Source organism: Martes martes (genome assembly GCF_963455335.1).
Source record: "Martes martes genome assembly, chromosome: 2".
Classification (NCBI taxonomy): domain Eukaryota; kingdom Metazoa; phylum Chordata; class Mammalia; order Carnivora; family Mustelidae; genus Martes; species Martes martes.
This window is the reverse complement of record NC_137889.1, coordinates 34,068,526-34,087,829: the sequence shown is the minus strand read 5'-3', so window position 1 is coordinate 34,087,829 and position 19,304 is coordinate 34,068,526. Positions and strand designations below refer to the sequence as shown.

At 44.5% G+C, this 19,304-nt stretch overlaps 2 protein-coding genes and 1 long non-coding RNA gene across 6 annotated transcripts in view; 2 read left to right on the top strand and 1 right to left on the bottom strand.

The window, feature by feature from the left end:
- Window positions 1–8,384, top strand: part of NSD3 (nuclear receptor binding SET domain protein 3) — a 119,132-nt gene extending 110,748 nt beyond the window's left edge. Inside the window, exons 21-25 of the mRNA XM_080831345.1 lie at window positions 2,156–2,272; window positions 3,738–3,879; window positions 4,909–5,015; window positions 5,488–5,692; window positions 6,120–8,384. Coding sequence (XP_080687471.1) covers window positions 2,156–2,272; window positions 3,738–3,879; window positions 4,909–5,015; window positions 5,488–5,692; window positions 6,120–6,361 — 813 coding nt within the window. The 3' untranslated portion in view covers window positions 6,362–8,384. The remainder of the gene's footprint in view (window positions 1–2,155; window positions 2,273–3,737; window positions 3,880–4,908; window positions 5,016–5,487; window positions 5,693–6,119) is intronic.
- On the bottom strand, window positions 6,392–10,632 carry LOC308359995. The gene is made up of 4 exons (XR_013968488.1): window positions 10,029–10,632; window positions 8,925–9,100; window positions 7,925–8,017; window positions 6,392–7,074 (listed from the first exon to the last, which is right to left on the bottom strand). It is a non-coding gene; the product is annotated as an uncharacterized lncRNA (long non-coding RNA).
- Window positions 10,633–12,324: 1,692 nt separating this feature from the next.
- Window positions 12,325–18,997, top strand: PLPP5 (phospholipid phosphatase 5). 4 transcript variants are annotated; one of them, XM_080831301.1, is made up of 7 exons: window positions 12,325–12,433; window positions 13,036–13,104; window positions 13,643–13,733; window positions 14,527–14,590; window positions 15,086–15,210; window positions 16,068–16,238; window positions 17,902–18,997. In XM_080831301.1, the coding sequence occupies exons 1-7, from the start codon at window positions 12,350–12,352 to the stop codon at window positions 18,060–18,062; spliced, it is 765 nt and encodes a 254-aa protein (XP_080687427.1). In that variant the 5' UTR covers window positions 12,325–12,349; the 3' UTR covers window positions 18,063–18,997. The 4 variants fall into 4 exon arrangements, with proteins under 4 accessions (XP_080687427.1, XP_080687428.1, XP_080687429.1 ...); XM_080831302.1 differs by having other exon boundaries at window positions 12,415–12,433; window positions 13,036–13,144; XM_080831303.1 differs by lacking the exon at window positions 12,325–12,433 and adding an exon at window positions 12,441–12,788 and having other exon boundaries at window positions 13,036–13,144.
- The last annotated feature ends 307 nt before the right edge of the window (window positions 18,998–19,304 follow it).

Below are 19,304 nucleotides of genomic sequence, written 5' to 3'. Positions count from 1 at the left end.
ACTCAGAGCCTCACTGACCCCACTAACAGCAGACCGCCAAGGGAAGGGACATGCACAGGACATTAGGTTGGTTCCTTCCAGTTTGACCCATTAACTTTTTCTCTTATTACAGAAGTGACAATCTTTTGTTTTTATCAGTAGAGAAAGATTAAATATTTGTAAGAATGTTGGCTTATGTTAATGATTTGCCAAAATCAGAGAATATGGTACTTCTCTTTAGATTACTGAAATTTAGGGGCGCCTGGGTGGCTCAGTAGGTTAAAGCCTCTGCCTTTGGCTCAGGTCATGATCCCAGGGTCCTGGGATCGAGACCTGCATCAGGCTGTCTGCTCGGCGGGGAGCCTGCTTCCTCCTCTCTCTGCCTGTCTCTCTGCCTACTTGTGATCTCTCTCTCTCTATGAAATAAATAAATAAATAATCTTAAAAAAAAAAAGAAATAGATTACTGAAATTTACTGTCAATTCTGTGATTCTAAGAACCATGAACCTAAGTGATTAAACCATGAATTCTAAGAACTAGTGAAAATTTGTATAGGGAGGAAGTCAGGGTGGGAAGAACAAGAAGTCTGGTGAAACAATAAGCAAATACATTGTTTCTATATGACAAAAAGTTCTGTAGGTAATGCTCTTGTCCTGGATCAAATCAGCCATGCTTTTGAGGTGGAAGGGTTAATGACTATGAATTTATAAACACAAGATGTTGAATTATAGTATTTACCTTATGTTAAAAGAAGCTAGTCATGGGGCGCCTGGATAGCACAATCAGTTAAGTGTCTGACTCCTGGTTTCTGCTTGGGTCCTGATCCCAGGATCCTCGGATTGAGCCCTGTGTTGGGCTCCCTGCTGAGAGCTTCTCCCTCTCCCTCTGCTCCTCCCCCTGCTTGTGCTCTTTCTCGTTCTTCCTCTCAAGTAAGTAAAATCTTTAAAATATAACAAAAGAATCTAATCACTGCACACCTGTGAGAACAGCAAAATGAAAGCTAGTTGGCAGTGCTGGCAAGGAATTGGAGAACCTGGGTCTCTCCTGCAGTGGGAAGGGACGATGGGGATGCGAAATGGTGCAAACACTCCAGAAAATAGTTTCTTATAAAACTAAACATAAACTCACCATTTGACCCAACCAGTTGTACTCCTGGCCATTTATCCCAGAGAAGTGAAAACCTGTGTCTACACAAAAACTTTTTACCAGAATGTTCACAACAACTTTGTTTGTAATAGCCCAAATATGAAAATAATTCAGACATGTCTCAGGAGAGTGAACCAGTAAGTGCGAAAGAGTGCATCCACAGTGCGAAAGAGTGCTCAGCAGGAGAAAACAGACTGGACTGTGGACACACACAACAAATGGGTCAGGTCCCAAGAGAATTAAGAGTGAGGGGGCTTTTGCCAACCTCAAAAAATTACATACTGTGTGATTTCATTTACAGAACATCCTCCAAATGACGGCGATGGAGAACTGATTAGGGATGGGATGGGGTGGAGGAGGGAAGGAGGATGGTGTCATTATGGACTGTACAAGGGGTCTTCGTGGAGATGGAACAGTTCTGTATCTAATTGTGGTGGTGACACGATTCTACACCATACATACACATGCACACACAGTGCATGTAAAATTAGTGCAGTCTGAATAAGATTTATAATTGTACCAATGTCAGCTCTTTAGTTTTAATACAGTCCTATAGCTCCGTAAGGTGTTGTCTTCAGGAAATACTAAGTGAGGGGTACACGGATCCTCTCTGTGCTATTTTTGCAACTGCCTGTGAATATCTAGATTTACTCCAAAATAAAAAGTTTTTTAAAAAAAGAATTCATTTAACAGGCATTAACCCTAATGCTGTACACTTAGTAAAAGTCGGCTTAATACACCCTCAAAGGCTTGAGTTAGCCTTATCTCCGGCTCCCACCGTTATGTCACTTGGACATGTTGTCATAAATCATACTGTCGCAAGAAAAGATGGGTTATCACCTTTTGAGACACTGCTACAAGAAAAATAGTGCCACCTGCCTGCCAGGGAATGAAAACTACTATTTGTTTCTAGCATTCGATTTCCAGGATTCTTTTTGGTTAATGCTCTTGGATTACACATGGGTGTTAAGGAATGCTCTCAAAGGGAGCACATTGGTCTCACATTTACAGAGTGCATGCTTCTCTGCAGGGTGAATTTGTAAATGAATATGTTGGCGAATTAATTGATGAAGAAGAATGCAGATTGAGAATCAAGAGAGCCCACGAGAACAGTGTAACTAATTTTTATATGTTAACTGTTACCAAGGTAAAATTGCTTTTTTTTTGTAAGAAAAAAAGGATTTTTGGTCTTTGTTTCATGGGCTTAGGTTGAACTCCGTTTCCTCTAATTTGATTGTTTTTTCTGGAGAATGAGGGTGCTTTGCAGTAGCCAGTACGCTAACCACCATATTGTGCTAATTATAGCAGGTTACACAAAGGCTGATTGTTGAAGCCTTGCACTTGGCATGTGAGTGGACAGATGACCAAGACCAGTGCAGACATATGGGCTTTTTGTCTCAGCTCTTCTTAGTCACTGAAGGACCTGGCCCTCAGTTTCTCTGTCACTGACAGAGACAGTCGGCTTTCTCATGCTTAGTTTTAAAGCCCCATTCAAGTTCTGATTTAGCAAAAATTCTAACTCTGAATTGTTCTGTGTACTGAAACTTTGTGTCTGAGTTAGGACAAATGGGTGCCATCATAAATGAAATGACAGTAAAGCTGCTAGATTAATCCATGTGCTCATAAGTCCCATTTGCTGCACATTCGGGACATCTGTTATCTTGTGTCATTTCTTCAGCAGCCCTCTGATTTGCGGAGGATGGGAAACTGAGGTCCAGCCCTGACAAGCGATCTGTTGGATATCTTGTCACAGTAGAGTGAAGGGCCAAGACCAGTACCCATGTTTTGTATGTTCCAGGCTCTCCCTGAAACTGAGTTAGAATATCATTAAAAGTAAGAACTGGAAATCACTTACAAGAACTCTGTCTTAACTGATATGTCATTGTTTGACAGTTTTACCACTTTCAGGAACATAAATTTCATAAATATAAAATGCCATTTATTTCTGATGGCTGAGTGGCTCTTTAAGTCCGCTGCTCACTGTCAGAGGCCCTCCAGCCATCTTGATGACACTTGGGAGGCTCCGTCCTCCAGAGCTCATCCAGATGATCAGAGTTTGAATTCAGGGCCAGAATGTTGAGCTTTTTACTGTGTTCTGAACGTCAGTGTAAGTGAAAATAAGAGGAGCAGGTAACCGCTGGAGAATATGTCTCACGTGATAGCCCTTCCGTTGATCAAACGTCCGGATCTTCATTCAGAGGAAAGTCTCCCATACTTCCTCTGTCCCTCTTTATGGCGCGCTGTCCTGTGCATTTACCCCCACACTGGTTTTGCAGGAAAGGAGGGCTGACAGCCAGCAGCGTGGTTCCCACCCCAGGCTGCTGGCTGAACTCTGCGCTCCCCCCGCGGCCAGTTCATTTTCTAAGTAGCATTTTTCTATGATCTGTGTCTAGAAACAAAGTTTAAAAAAAATAGAAACTGAGTTCCACTTTATCTTCATTGCCTTGGCTTGAAGCTCATCAAATAAAGTAGACAACTTGGTCACTGGCCCTGAGAGCATGTGTTGGGGGAGTTGGCAGCTGCCATAGACTTGGGCTGGTGTTGCATGTTTCTGAGATAGGCTTGTACTTGATTTTATGTCAAAGCTACCTCCATCTCTTTTCTTTCTGAAGGACCGTATAATTGATGCTGGCCCCAAAGGAAATTACTCTCGCTTTATGAACCACAGTTGTAATCCAAACTGTGAAACACAGAAGTGGACAGTGAATGGAGATGTTCGAGTGGGGCTTTTCGCCCTTTGTGATATTCCTGCAGGTAAAAAAGCTATTTGCTCCCCATGTGCCCCTCTCTGGGCAGAATATCCTTCCAGGTTTGATGCTCAAGTATTTATTCAAGTATGACGGGGTTACATTTGGAATTGTTATCTGCCACGAAGAAGTGAAAATCCGTGTCCTGCAAAAGGGAGTTAAGCAAGAGCCTTTCTGTCCAAGAGGATGTTACAGAATCCTGTGTGTCCACGACCCTCCTGAATGACTTCTCTCAATTATTGCTGTCTGCACAATACAACCAGATGTTTAAGCTTTTGTTCTCTTATTTGAAGTATTAACATACTGGGTTAACATCAGCTGCTTGCTTGGTTTGTGTGTGTGAGGGGGGCTGTTTGTTTGCTTTTTGGTTGAAAGATCAGTCTGTTTCACATTAGACGCGAAAAGCTTCCGAAGGCAGTTACTGCTTCCCTGTTCCCTCAGCTGCCCAGCATCTTACCAGCCTCACTTAGCTGCTTCTCTGCCAGTGTTTAGAGAAATGGGTGAGAAGGGAAGAGCTGTAGCGGATCCTGGGGACTCTGTTCAGGACCAGCCAGCAGCAAGCTTGGACGTCCTGGTTCGAGTCCCCGGGTCTTTGGTGTGACTAGTAAATCCACACTGTGAGCTCTTCCCTGAGCACACTCTAAAGCATTAATCACCAGAGACCGTGTGGTCGCTGCTACTCACGGCCCTACTGTTCATTCAGAAAGCCATGTAAATTAGCTTTAGAAAAGCGAGCTAAACCAAAGCCCTTTTCTCCCGAGCACAGATTTCCAATTCTTGGTCTCTGTTACATAGTTTCTGACCACTTCAATGAGAAGGATATGACAGCTCTTATAGACTGTTTTTTCTGCAATATTTGGTGGATGGGCATGTTTTCCTCTGTTGTTTCTCCCCCGTCGCTCTTCAGTGTGGAGCACGGGTGAGGGAAAAGCCTTCAGGTCAGAATTATGTCTCTCTTTTCATTATGAGAGTGCGTGTGTGACAGCATGTCTCTTCCCTGTGACTCGAGTATGAGTAATTATTTGTCTTACTTTAGGGATGGAGTTAACATTTAATTATAACCTGGATTGTCTGGGCAACGGCAGAACAGAATGCCACTGTGGGGCAGAAAACTGCAGCGGCTTCCTGGGAGTGCGGCCCAAGGTCAGTGGTGCAGGGAGCGAGTGCCCCAGGCCGGCGAATGGGTCCCCAGTTCAGTTCGCAGCCATCGTGTTAACTAGAGTGTAGACTCTCTGACTTTCCAGTGAAGCAAATCTTAAATCCATCAGGTTCTGAAGAGATGTTTGTATTTCTCATTGAATCTGAAGTTACCAACATCCTTTTCAAAAACTTCTTAAAAATTCACACTATACCCAAAACCACGGGATGAGCCACTTTGAAGTGGTGAGTTCTGCGGTATGTGAATCCTTGCAATTTAAAAAAACAAAGCGCCGTATTCAAAAATCAGTGAAAATGAGGCCTTATTTTTATTACAGTACTGTTATGGGAGAAGTCCTCCTGCTGGTTTTTAGGTAACTGAACAATAGAGCTTAAGAGAACTCAGATGAGTGTGAGGCTATGGGAGCTCCCTTTCCATGTAGAGCCTCACACGCCGTGTTCTCCTTCTCCCTGCCAGTCGACATGTGCGTCAACAGCCGAAGAAAAAGCCAAAAATGCTAAGTTAAAACAGAAGAGGCGAAAAATCAAAGCAGAACCAAAGCAGATGCATGAAGACTACTGTTTTCAATGTGGAGATGGTGGAGAGCTGGTCATGTGTGACAAAAAAGACTGTCCCAAAGCATACCACCTCTTATGCCTTAACCTGACTCAGCCACCATATGGTAAGCGAGCCTTTCGGGACCCTTTCCCTGACTTGCGTCTTGGCCAGTGATGTGTCACCTAGAATGTACTTCACTCTTCTTAGTGGAGCCACGGGATGGATAACGAACAGAACAACCAACACTAGCAAACAAAGTATGCTAGTGAAAAGTCTGTCTGCAAATGTGGGATAGGTGTGGGCCAGGAGGATTGGTTTCTCGGGCCTTGTTACCGTGGGCGAGCAGTTGGCTCCTCTCTCTGGCAGTGAGTTTGGGACGCAGTGCACATCCATTCTCAGTAGTACACTCACATAAGTTTGGCCAGAATTTGGAGTTGTGTTCTGATTGAATTCAGTCTCCAGTCTCAGCAGATGGTACAAACTTGGGTTTTTCATGGGTAATCAAGAGGGGCACTAATGGGGCTCTTTTCCCTGTCCGCACCCCTCTGTAGGAAAGTGGGAATGCCCGTGGCATCAGTGCGAGGAGTGCAGCCGTGCTGCCGTCTCCTTCTGCGAGTTCTGCCCACACTCATTTTGTAAAGATCATGAAGAGGGCGCTCTCGTCCCCTCTGCTCTGGAAGGCCGGCTCTGCTGCTCCGAGCACGACCCCGAGTCTCCTGTGTCCGCAGAATACTGGAGCAAGATCAAATGCAAATTGGAGTCACAAGATCATGGAGAAGAACTGAAAGAATAAATGGGTGGTGATTTTTTTTTTCTTTTTATTGAGATGAAAAAAAAAGGAAAAGAAACAAGTGACTCGGTGGCACGTTGGCAGGAGAAAGCCGCTGCCGCGCGCGCACAGCCCCTGCCCCGGGCGCCGCCTTGTGGCTATGCGCGCTGGGGCCTGGAGCGCTCGGGCAGAAGCGGGTGGCCTGGGGCTGTTTTTCTGTTTTGTGGGTTGGGGATTCTTTCGTGGCCGGCCAAATTCCCTTGGTCTTCTCTTGCCTTTTATTATGCTTCCATGCCTTTGCAGCGGGGGGAAAAAGAGATGTCTTCACTTTGAAAACAACGAAGAGAAAAAGAAATTTTGTTAATGAGATAAATTTTAAGTCTAGGATGTGTTCCTTGGGTGTAAAAAGCAAAAAAGTAACCCTCATTCCTTTATTTATTTTCATTTTTTAAAACTCTGGAGAAGTGTAGTTCAGGTAGTCTATTCAGTGTGCGTGTGCGTGTGTGTTTGAAGTAGCATTTGGAGCAGGCCCTCTAGAAAAGGCTCTGATGACCTTTATATACCTCTCCGCTGAGCAGTAGGTAGGCTCACTTCTCTTTCCTCCCAGATGTCTTTTCTTGGCTCAGAGAAGGGCGCTGTGCGAGTCCTGAATCTTGCCTCTTGAAAACAAAACGCCTCAGTAGATTTTACCCTCAGTGGTCTGCACCTAGGCCAGCTTCGTGTTGGGATACCTTTACCTAGAAAGGTAGATAATGTGGTTTTTAGTTCCGGAGAAAAACAAAAACAGGTGCCCTCACTGAGTTTGAAATGTTTTCCACTGACAGTGGACATTTTGATGAAGTGTGTTTATGTGGAAGCAAATGCAGCATTGGCGTGGTCGTGCCTGTTGCTCCGACATGTGGACAGAGGCAGCTGGAGGGAGACGGAAGGCCCAGACCCAGAGTTGGGTCATTCTGTGCCGTGTCACGGAGCTGCTAGTCTGACCTGGAGGGTATTAGGCGCGTTTCCTTTCCTGTCCGCTTCCCTCCCCAAATCAAACATTCCCTGTCTGCTGGCCACCTGCTGGCCGTCTTTCCTGGTGAAAACAACACAAGCGAGTCACAGTTGTATCTGAGTAGGTCTTTCTGGTTTAGTTCCTCATTTGGGGGGTGGAAGGGGTAGGGACATCTTCCGGTTATATGTAAACAGTTTCTATTTAGTATTATCTACTAATTAAAATTGCCCCGCTGAGGAAGGGGAAGCGCTTCTACAGGGTGTATAAGAGCCACACAAACACACTTCGTCTTAGGAAGCACTTAGGGAAGCTCCCAAGAAAGCAGTGTTAGCAAAAATGGTTGGCTGTGACGCTTGGATCTCCTAGATGCCATTGTACCAAGATGTCTAACCACAAAGTTCACTTGCATTTAATGCTTTGGAATATGTATATTCCAGTAGTCCTTGTATGAACTAATTAGTAATGTCAGACGTTGTCACACTGTACTAAGTAGAATTCTAGGGCTAGCTTGAATGAACGTTAACTTTCTCTGTGAATTTTGACTGCTTACGATTGCTGGTACCTGGTGGCATTTATTTTCCCTCAAGAAGTACCTGGGAACCTTAGGAAGGGAGGGAGGGGAGATGCTCGGCCACGTTCCTTCAGTTATGTGTGTTCCTTTTTTCTTATCAATTTAGAGTTCTTCTCTGGAAAAAAGAAAAAAAAAAAGCTGTTTTGTGCCTCTCTCTCTCTCTTTTTTTTAATGTAAATGTGCAATTGAACTGGATTTTCTCTTGTAAAAAAAAACAACATAAAACAAACAAAAAAAAATATCACACTACAATTCCTTTACTTAAGCTCCTAAACTGCCATTTGCCTGATTCCAGCAATTAATTCTGAGGTAACTTAGAGAGCCTCCAGGAATTCTCTTGATTAGATATGGTCCCAGGAGAAAGAGCAAAATGGAAAATGCTGTGCATGTTACCAGATCGAATCGCTACCAGTAACGTGCAGCACAGTGCACCAAAACACTAAACTTTGCTCTTGAGCAACTATATAGTTTGATATCCTTTTAAAAAATAATTTAAGAAAATCTAGGTTTTATCATACTAAAACTTTATTTTATATATATATATGTGTGTGTATATATATATATATGAGATAAATGTTTGCTTTTTTTAAACTTACTAATATGAAGGATTTCTTTTAACATTCAAAATATAACTCTTGTTGAAACCGTATCCCACATGAACTCTTCTCTTGCTTTGTTTTGGACTTAGTGCTATTTAATATCTGATGACTTTTATATGGTAAGCCAGGGTCCATCCGTATACTTACAAATACCTTAGGTTTCAGTATTTTCATATGCAGCTTCCTCATCATGTCACATTTTGTCATAATGGCTCTGCTGAGATTTTTAAATCTTTTTTTGAGGGGGTGGGAGGGTACCTAACCGGATCATTCTGCCATTTCAGAAATTAGGGTAAAAAACAAAATAGCTAACTACAGCTCTGGAGGCTTCATCCAGGAGTGCTCTTTAGTGGTCCAGAAAGAGGCTTTCGTCCCGCCAGTGGCCCAGAGCTCTCCTCACACCTCCGTGGCATCACGACCCACCTGTCTTACGTCTCTTCACGTTGCAGGCTGTGGAAGTGGAAAGCAGGGGGAGAAAGCTGTGTTTCCCGTGCGCAGCGCGCGCACACGCCGTGCTTGCCTGCGCCTCACCAACCCAGTGGGCCAAAGGACGCGTTGCTCTCTCGTGGCCTGTAGTTGGTATTTGTTAACTGTCAAATCTGTGGTCAGAGCAGAAATGGTTGGGTTTTATTCTCGTCCAAAAATGAGATAACTTTTAAAGCATCATGGGATAATGGTGGTTTTTGTTTGTTTTTTAGCGTCATGTTTTCTTTGGAAAAAGTGAATGTAAAGTTTTTGATGATCAGCATAAAGCTTCAGAAATCTGATGGGTTACAACTGTAGAGGAAATGGGCCCTTCCGGCATGCACGGTGCAGACAGGGGCTGGCCCGTGGCCAGTGGGGGGGTCAGGAGGGTTGCGATCACCTGCCCCTCATTCCTGGAAGGCCAGCAAGGCTGGAGGAAGTGATTCTTTTCTTTAATAGCTAATCAGGGTTAGAGTCATGAGGGAGGTGGGTTTTATTTTCATTTTTATCTTAAGTTCCTACTCTACCTTAATTCTCAGAAATGATCTGGCCTGAGCTATAGATAGGCCGACTTTTAGAATCACTGAAACTTGGAGCTCTCTGTGTGTTCAAACAAACAAATGTTTGTTTGTAAAAACTAAAATAATAATAATAATAATAATAATGGGGGGGTGGCTCTGAGCTCCCTTCTGCTATTTCCACATAATACTTGGAAACATGCTTGTAAATAATGTTTTGAAATTCTGAGATAACCATGTAAAGGACTCTCAGAGCAGGCAGGCTGTTGGACAAGTTTCTCTCTTGGCTCATGAAGTAGTTTCCTTTTGGCCTCACTGCGCAGTCTGTGTTCTAATCAGGGTCAGAGCCAGACTGGACGGCAGAGAGCAGCCCTACAGAATGTCATCACTGGACACCCCAGGTTCATGGCTGGTCCTTCATTTCATTGTTAAGTACAGAGCTTCCTTTAGCATTCACCTTGAAATCAGGGAGCTGCCACATGCCATGTCCCAAGAGGATAAGGACACAGGTTGTGGTAGAGCCCTTCGGGCTTGGGAAGCTCACCTGGGAGGAGGTGCGATGCTACTGGCAAGTGGCTCTATTGCCGGGCGGAGCGGATTCGACTGCCGGAGTTGGCCAGGTTGCTGCACACACAAAGTGATCATTTGGAATGATTTCCGTTGGCCTAGGGCCACTTGCAGTTGGTCCCTGGTTGTCTGTAAATCGAGAGGAGAACTCGCCTCCATTTTCAGCTAAGCTAGGGAGAGATCTGATTAGACGGCTTTGCCATGTATTAACGAATATTGAAAAGTTGGAAATGTGTACATACTGAAATCTACCAACTTTTCCCCGGGGCGGGGTACAGGAAGAAAAGGGGGTTAGAACAGGGTGAGGGAGGGGGAATGACAATGTTTACCACAGGTACGAAGTAGTCACTTTAACATTGAGACCTCTGCCTCATTGAATTCAGGTTTTTTAAGTACTTGAAACTCTTCAGATTCCCCTTATTTTACAGTTATTTTTAAATTTATGAAGTAGAAAGCATTGTTTTGTATACTGTTTTGAAAACAAATAGCCTAGTCTCTTGTCCTCTTCAACTTGGATTAAAGGCAAAGTTCTGCGAATGGGATGGAGTGTCCACAGCGGATAGCTCAGATTTCATGTACACATTCGAGGAAGAGACTGTTGCGTGAAATACCAGCATTTTTATGAGTATTTCCCATGTGTGTTCTTTCTCTTGTATTTTTGTCAACCCCATCCCCATGCACCTCTTCTTTCCTTTTAATATATATGCCTCTGTAGGGGAAAAAAACAAAAATTTGCACTTACGTTACACTCCTGAAACACAGGGTGTAGTCTGTGTGTGTTTCAGAAACCATTTCCGTTCTTTTCTCCGTCAGTCCATTGCTTAAGTGACAAGTTCAGGTGCTTGTGGCACAGATGTGTGTGTGTGGGGAGGAGGAGAGCAGCCTGCCCTTCTGTAGCCTGTGAAAGTCAGTTACATGTAAGAAAAAGCGAAAAAGGTAAACAGTTGCCAAAGTCATTTATTCAGTCCTTAGTTTTCTTATGTGACCCTCCGGATCTGCGAGTTGGCAGGCAAGCCCCCTCAGGTGCCGGTCCCCCCCCCCCCCACCTGCCACAGACCTCCAACGTGTGCACGCGGGGCGCAGTGTCCATCAGATCACCGAGACGAGGTATGTATGAGGTATTCTTGTCGGGTTAGGAGTGGACTGGATACAATTTACTTTTTTACTCTGTTGTCATTAATATTGCTCTTTATCTCATTTGTGCTGTCACATACCCTCTGTTAAAAAAGAAAATCACATTGCCTCCGATGACCAAGATGCTAAATGATGATTGATACTAAATGATGATTACAACTGGCTAATAAGATCCTTTTTCTATACAAGGGTGTGTGCATAATTGGAATTGATAGGAGAAATTCATTTGTAACCACTTGTGATATTGCACAGCAAACACAGATACCTACAGATTCTGTTTTCTTTTTCTTGTGATCTTTATGATAATGACCTTTGTAGATTGGTTATTTCTGTACTTTGTTTATCTGTAATAAATTTGTAGATCCTGTGAAATGTTATTTTGCCTAAATCACTTGAGACTTGAGTCTTTAATAACAAAGCATCAATATTCACTAAAGTCAATCTCTTTTGAGTTTCTGTGACTTGGCTAGAAGCTCTTGACACTAAGGGATTAGTGTTCATTTTCCCTGGGGGGCGTTCCACTAGGGCATTATTGTATAATGACTTGATGTTGCCACATAGACTTCAAGATATATGATATTTTGGGGGTTTTGTTGAATGGCCTATGTTTTACTGCATAGTGTGAAACGTGTAAAGCTTGGTTAACCTGTATATAGATAGCTTATTGTTGACTAGTTATAGTATATTTAGGATTGCCTGGAATTTTAAGCTTCTTACTACTGTGTGTGCCGGTAGGAACATAAATTTTTGTACATTATATTTACTGAGATGTTGCCTTTTTTATTTTACAAATACTTTGGAATTCAGATGTGTTTTTTGCTTCCGTGAGGATTAATTTGGAAAGGTTCTTAATGACATTCCACTGACTTCAGATTTTGCTTGAGATTGACTTCAATAAATTGTCCTGTATGTTCCAAATCAAACTGTGGACTTGTTCATTGCCTGTAGTTTCTTGCCACAACTGCTGGGCGAGAGGTCATAATGGGGAGGGCAGGCACCCAGTGCCAGGCCGATGACCCGAGGACCTTCAAAATGCTGTCGCAAATAAGCTTGGAGCCGATAACGTGGGGTTTGGTGGTGTTTTCACAGAGGGAAGGTCCTTGGAGAATGTTGCTTCTTGCTTAGTGTGGTGGGAGACTATGGAGCGAACGGCGGGAAGGGGAGATGTGCGTCACTTTCATCCCGGCGACTAAGCAGACTCCGCGGAGGCCTGTCGTCGCTCGGCTAGACGCCGGGCGCCCGCTCGTGGTCGGTGTCCCCTGGAATGGCAGGAATGGCACTGCGGGCGCCTCCTTCCTGCCGCCAGCCGGGGCTCTCAGAGCGGCGCCGAGGGATGGCCGACCCGCTTGAGCAGTGAAGTGGCTGCGACGCCTTCCTCGGGTGCAGTTCGCCCAGCGTCCGCCAGCCCGCGCCCCCGAGCCGCCGAGGCCCGACCCCCCACCCCCGGGACGGCCCTCCCCGGGGCGGCCTCGCCTCCCGCCGCTGCCGCCGCCGCAAGAGCTGCCACGTCAGCGCGGCGTCTGTCGGCTGACGGCAGGATGGGGAAGGTGGCGGCCCTCGGTGCCGAGCTGGGCGTGCGGCTCGCCCTGTTCACGGCCTTCCTGTAAGCGTGCTGCCGCTGGGACCCCACGGCCCGCGCCCCTGGGCCACCGCCCCCCCATTCCCCCCGCCGGCGGCAGGCGGCCGGGTGGCCCCTGCCTCGGCCCGGGGCGGCCGGCGGCCGGGTGGCCCCTGCCTCGGCCCGGGGCTCCCGGTGCAGGTGAGGGGGAGGGTAGCGGTGGGAAGTCCCGACGAGCAGCCCCGGCCGGAAGCAAACCAACGCGTTCTGCACATTTTTGTTTCCCCTCTAGGGTAACGGAGCTCCTCCCTCCCTTCCAGAGGCTGATCCAACCCGAGGAGATGTGGCTTTACCGGAATCCGTATGTGGAAGCCGAGTATTTCCCCACCAAGCCCATGTTTGTGCGTGGAGAACTAGCTTCCTTCCGACCCTTAATATTTAGGACGAGCTCGATGCTAGGGAGTAGGCGGCGGTCCGTCCAGCTCCAGGGTGATCTGGAGACCGTCTTTCGTGGGGAGCATCTTGCTCCCTTTGATGAGGGGCTCAACTTCTTGTTTCCTTATGATAACGATCCAAATTGAGAGCGCAAGATGCCAGTTTTGGCCCAAAAGACACGTTCTGTGAGCTCTGCTCCTTAGGATGGACTGAGGTAACCGGTCACTTAGAGTAATGGCTGATGGCGTGGCGTTCCTGGTGGAGCAGGTGCCTGCCCCATCAACCCGCAGATGTTGCCACAGCGTACACTGACAGGGACCCGCTAGGTCTGACCTGTGCCTTCCGCTGTCCCCTCCATCTCTCTTCCCTGTCCGCACTGCTTGAACCACTAGCTGTGTGGTTTTACTGGGGGTTTGGTTTGAGGTTTTTTTTTTTTTTTTAACCTCTACCATCTTCTGTTTCAGGTCATTGCATTTCTCTCCCCACTGTCTCTGATCCTCTTGGCCCGATGTCTCAAGAAGGCTGGTGCGACCGACAGCAAACAAGCCTGCCTGGGTAAGAACGAGCCCTCCCTGGCTGGGTTGATCTATCTGCACAGTGCTGGCATCTCAGCCACTGGAGGTGTGACCTCTGCCTGTGGAGGCCACGGAGTTCTATGTTCCTAGTCATCCTGTCTCCCCTGTACCCGCGTTGTCACCCGTGAGAAAGCTGGCACTCTGAGAACATAGTTGACCTCCGAGGTGAACAATGTGCTGAATGACTGGTACCCCAGAAACGTATTCGGCCTAGTCTGGAAGCGCTCTCTGTACTCCACCACCTTCAGGCCTAGAATGATTTTTCTGCTCAGCTCTGGCTGGAGCCTGACCGTTCCTATCTCAGAAAGACCATGGCTGGGGCGCCTGCGTGGCTCAGTCGTTAAGCAGCTGCCTTTGGCTCAGGTCATGATCCCAGTGTCCTGGGATCCATCTCCCTCTCCTACTCCCCTGCCTCTGTTCCCTCTCTCACTGTGTCTCTCTCTGTCAAATAAATAAAATCTTTTTATTTTTAAAAAATATTTTATTTATTTATCTGACAGACAACAAGAGCAGGAACACGAGCAGTGGGAGTGGGAGAGAAGCAGGGAAGCAGGCTCCCTGCTGAGCAGGGAGCCCAGTGTGGGGCTCAATCCCAGGACCCTGGGATCATGACCTGAGCCGAAGGTAGCCACTTAATGATTGAGCCACCCAGGCGCCCAATAAATAAAATCTTTAAAGAAAAAAAAAGACCACAGCTGTTCTCTTGATGAGACCATGACCATGCAAGTCCTCTTAGGCAAAACCCACTAACAGTAAGTTTCTTTACTTTCCAGCTGCCAGCCTTGCCCTGGCTCTGAACGGTGTCTTTACTAACACAATAAAACTGATCGTGGGCAGGTGAGTGACCAGAGTCTGCACCCCAGTGCCTGCCTCGGGCTTCCCGTCTGCAGGAGATAGTTAATGGCGTGGCACCACCCATCTTCTTCCTCCCCCTTTCCCCAACCTGTCTGACCTTGTTCTTTTCACCGAACATGGCCTCCCTCCCCTATAGCTGTCCTGTGGGTGACTTGGGCTCAAGTCACCTGGGCTCTTTCCTGCCCTGAACAGTGTTTCCCACCGACCAGCACAGCGGGGTCGGTGTCCACTAGAATACCCTGAAGCTACAGTGTGACTTGCTCTTTGCCCTAAAAAATAATTGTGTGCTGGACTGCCCCCCCCTTAAATGTAGACCCTGGAAATAAAGCTTTTCTTTTAATGGTGACTATCTTAATCCAGTTTCATCATTTTACCTGGGACACTATTTGACCAACTGTGAACAGGATCTGATACAACCAAAAAATAATTTCTGAAGTTGTTAAGGGTTCTGTGTTGAGACCATGTTTATTTTTTCAGGCCACGGCCAGACTTCTTCTACCGCTGCTTCCCCGATGGGCAAGCCCATTCCGACTTGACGTGCACAGGGGAGAAGGACGTGGTGAATGAGGGCCGCAAGAGCTTCCCTAGTGGACATTCTTCCTGTATGAATACCACGTGGACTCAGCATCTGTGCTTTCTTGGGGTCACTGAGTTTAGCTTAGGAAGCTTATGAGGATGGGGCCACCTCACTACTCTTGTTCTCGTATCTAAAAACCAGAGAATCCCCTCCTTTAATAACCCCAAGATTCCATAAGCCTGAGCCTCAAATATTAGGATAAATGTTCATGGATAGAGAAAGTAGTTTACCTTCATGAGATTTGAACATTTTATGAGTCTTGTATTTATCTAGATCCCACAATCTGGTACTAGTTAGAAAAATATTAACTAACCTTTATTGAAGGTGCTTTGGAAAGCATTTTTTATTTTTTTTTTTAAAGAAATTTATTTATTTGACAGAGATCACAAGTAGGCAGAGAGGCAGGCAGAGAGAGAGGAAAGGAAGCAGGCTCCCTGCTGGGCAGAGAGCCCGATGTGGGGCTTGATCCCAGGACCCTGGGATCATGACCTGAGCCGAAGGCGGTTTTAACCCACTGAGCCACCCAGGTGCCCCAGCATTTTTTATTCTTATCTCTTTTGGTATCATAATAGCCCCAAGAGATGGATACTATTATTTTTATGATTCCTATTTATACATCAGGAAACTAAGGCATCAAGAAGTAATCCTACCCAAAGTCCTACTGCTAGTATTCCAAACACTATTCCCAAGGGTAAATATTATTAACTTTGGGACACACAATAAAGTTCTTCATTTTTCCTTCTGTTTCCTCCTCATCGATGATCCATACCACAAGTGTACCAAAAAAGGATAAAGCACGTTTATGCCCCCAGCCACCTGTCTGCAAATGAGCAAGGGAGCTTCCTTTAAAAGACATCTGCTTACAGGTCTTCCCTCTTCTAGTTGCATTTGCTGGTCTGGCCTTCGCTTCCTTCTACCTGGCAGGGAAGTTACATTGCTTCACACCACAAGGCCGTGGGAAGTCTTGGAGGTTCTGTGCCTTTCTGTCACCTCTCCTCCTTGCATCTGTGATTGCGCTGTCCCGCACATGTGACTATAAGCATCATTGGCAAGGTAAGCAGGGTGTTCCTGCCATGTAAGTCTGCATGTTTCACCTGCCGCCGTAGCCCTAGCATTCGGCACGGAGACGCTGACTCTGTTAAATGAATCAACAATTGGGTATGGGATAGTCTGGGTTTCTGAACCAAGTTTCCTTTTAAAGAGATTACCAAGGAGAAATGTCCCAATTTTTCCGTTATTTTGAAGCATCATAGGTTCAGAATAAACTAAGAATTTTTTTCCTCTAAGAAATTTTTTACAACAAACCTCAAAGGTCAATTTATTTACTGTCTTAAAATAAAAATCAAGTTTGTAAAAAAAAAAAAAATCAAGTTCATCATCATGAGATTTTTGTTCAGAAACTAAAATTCAAGAAAATATAAATTGTAGTTAAACCAGAGAAATTTGTTGAATGATATAGTAAAACATCCAAATTACAGAGTATCTTCACATAAAACCCATAATTAAAAACAAAAGCTGATAATATTGCCCTGAAGTCCTTGGGAGCCCTATTTTAAAGAATAAGCTGATTTTCTTTAAAGAAGGACAACTCCTGTACAGTTTATTGCTTCCTCTAGAACTGTTTAAATGGTGAAAAAGGGGTTAATAGCAGTAAGTGAAACTTTTGTTGTTTTGAATGTTTAAAAAATTCAATCTAGTGGGAGGTCGGGGGGGATGGGGTAACTGGGTGACGGGCATTAAGGAGGGCACATGATGTGATGAGCACCGGGAATTATATGCAACTGATGAGTCACTGAATTCTACCTCAGAAACTAATGATGTACTATATGTTGGCTAGTTGAATTAAAAAAATTTAGTCCATCCTTGGAAAAAGGTTTGACTTATTAAAGATGTGGATTTTTAAAATTTTATTTATTTAAGAGACAGTGGAGGGAGGCACAAAGGGCAGAGGGAGAAGCAGGTTCCCTGCTGAGCAAGGAGCCCAATTTGGGGGCTGGGGGGAGGCGGATCCTAGGATCGTGACCTGAGCCACCCTGGCACCCGCAAGTATGTGTTTTGACTTGGTGTTTAGGAAAGAACCTGAAGATAATCCTGTTAACTCTATGATAAAATTGAGAAAGCCTAAAGAAACCATAAACCTGAAATTGAGGTTTTTTTGCACCCAAACAAGTAGAGTTAACCTGGAGGGCCAAGTTCTCTATATCAGTGTCCCCCACTGTACCGCACTTCACAGAGAACTGTGTTTTACTAATGGAAGGTTCTGGCACCCTATACTAGGCAGGTCTGTCAGTGCCATTTTTCCAACAGCATTTGCTGACCTCATGTCTCCATCATATTTTGCTAACTCTTGTAGTGTTTTAAATATTTTTATTATATTTGTTATGGTGATCTGTGATCAGTGATTATGACTTGCTGAAAAGCTCAGATGATGGTTAGCATTTTTTAGCAATTAAATATTTTTAAATTAAGGTATATACTTTTTTTTTTTAGATCTAGTGCTATTGTACGCTTTAGTAGACTACAGGATAGTGTTAACATAACTTTTATATGCACTGGGAAACCAAAAATTCATCTTACTTGCTTTACTGAGCTATTCGCTTTATTGCAGTGATTTGGAATCAGACCCTCAATATTGGTGTCCCAGCACTGTGTGGTGTTTTCACATGATTTAAGAGTCCAGTATGATTAAGAAAGTACCTTATCTCCTCTCTTTTAGATGTACTAGTTGGATCTATGATTGGCCTGACATTTGCCTATGTCTGCTACAGGCAGTATTATCCTCCTCTGACGGACGCAGAATGTCATAAACCATTTCAGGACAGACTTGGACTGCCAACGGCACAGAAGCCTGGTGACCCTTATCATTTTAGTATTTAGAAATTAGAACTACCTCAATGGAGATTAGGTGCGTCAGCCCCTCTAAACTGCCCAAGACAAGAATGTCTGACCTGTTAACTCTTAAGAGATACAGGTGAGGACACAAACACTTCATTCTGTCTCCATATGTTTATGCAGTTTTGCTCACATGGATTTGTCATGAGTCAAGGTTCAAGGTTCATTTTCACGACCCTGTGCCACACATTCTGATAAAAAGATCTTCCCGTAGTCCACCAGATTGGTATCCCAGGATCTACAGTGTTTCACATTTAACTTAAATGCCATTCTTGAAGGATCTTTCACAAAGAAGCCTTTATTTACATACCCTAGAACCCAGAGTTAAATTTCCATTTTCCATAGCTCAAACTCTTAAAACCCAGGGCACGACCAACTAAATTATTTTGGTTCTGTTTACTTTCTCTAGTGACAATTCCATCAAGCTTTAAATAGGAAAATGTCCAGTTCTGGCTTCTTTACCGCCTTATACATGTGTCTTATCTAAGTCTAGCCACATACTGGGGCTATGCCTGTGGGCATAAATTATTTACTGAATCACTGAATAATTTTTTAAAATGGTAAAGACAAATGAGGTGGAAATCATTAGTTGCTAGTAGTCAAACCACACTCCTGAACTGTGTTCATGAGCTGCTTTCCATCCATGTATGACTGAAGATCTGCCCAAATGCATCAATTCTGCAACTGGCTAAGGCAGGAAAGAATGTTCTTGACTGGAGAACAAATGAACTTTTTCTGTCCCTTCTTCATAATGGGATATAAGGAACAGTTACAAGATATCACCAGAACTGATGCTATTGGACCAACAACTGCCCTTCTCTTTGTGATTATACTTTAAATATGACCTTGTCTGATGTGTTTCTTTCTATATTTTCAATGTATCTTTTTCCTTCAATAAATGTGACAAAGAAAATGGTGAATGTGGATGTTTTTGGTATGTAAAATATCATTCAAGCGCTAGAAAATTTCCGAAGTAAAACACTGGATTCCCCATCTGATGTAAGTGATACAACTAAGCCATAGTAGAGGCTGATATCTGTAAATATTGAATAGTCCAGTACTAACTTTGTAATTGCTAAGCTTTAAATTCTGAACTACATCTGCCTATGATCATGAAAACCAGTCAAGGGAAAAGAACTTAAATATTAGTTCTCTACCCCAAACTTCCTTTTTTAATTAGCTTTAATAACATAAAGGGGAAGAAAATTGTTATTTATTTTCTGTATA

What these genes read in the sequence shown, in the direction of transcription:
- PLPP5 (XM_080831303.1), top strand. Translation starts at nt 12,724, where the DNA reads ATGGGGAAGGTGGCGGCCCTCGGTGCCGAGCTGGGCGTGCGGCTCGCC. An exon ending in TCCCCACCAAGCCCATGTTT is followed by an intron (nt 13,145 to 13,642) that starts GTGCGTGGAGAA and finishes CTTCTGTTTCAG; the next exon opens with GTCATTGCATTTCTCTCCCC. An exon ending in CCCTAGTGGACATTCTTCCT is followed by an intron (nt 15,211 to 16,067) that starts GTATGAATACCA and finishes TCCCTCTTCTAG; the next exon opens with TTGCATTTGCTGGTCTGGCC.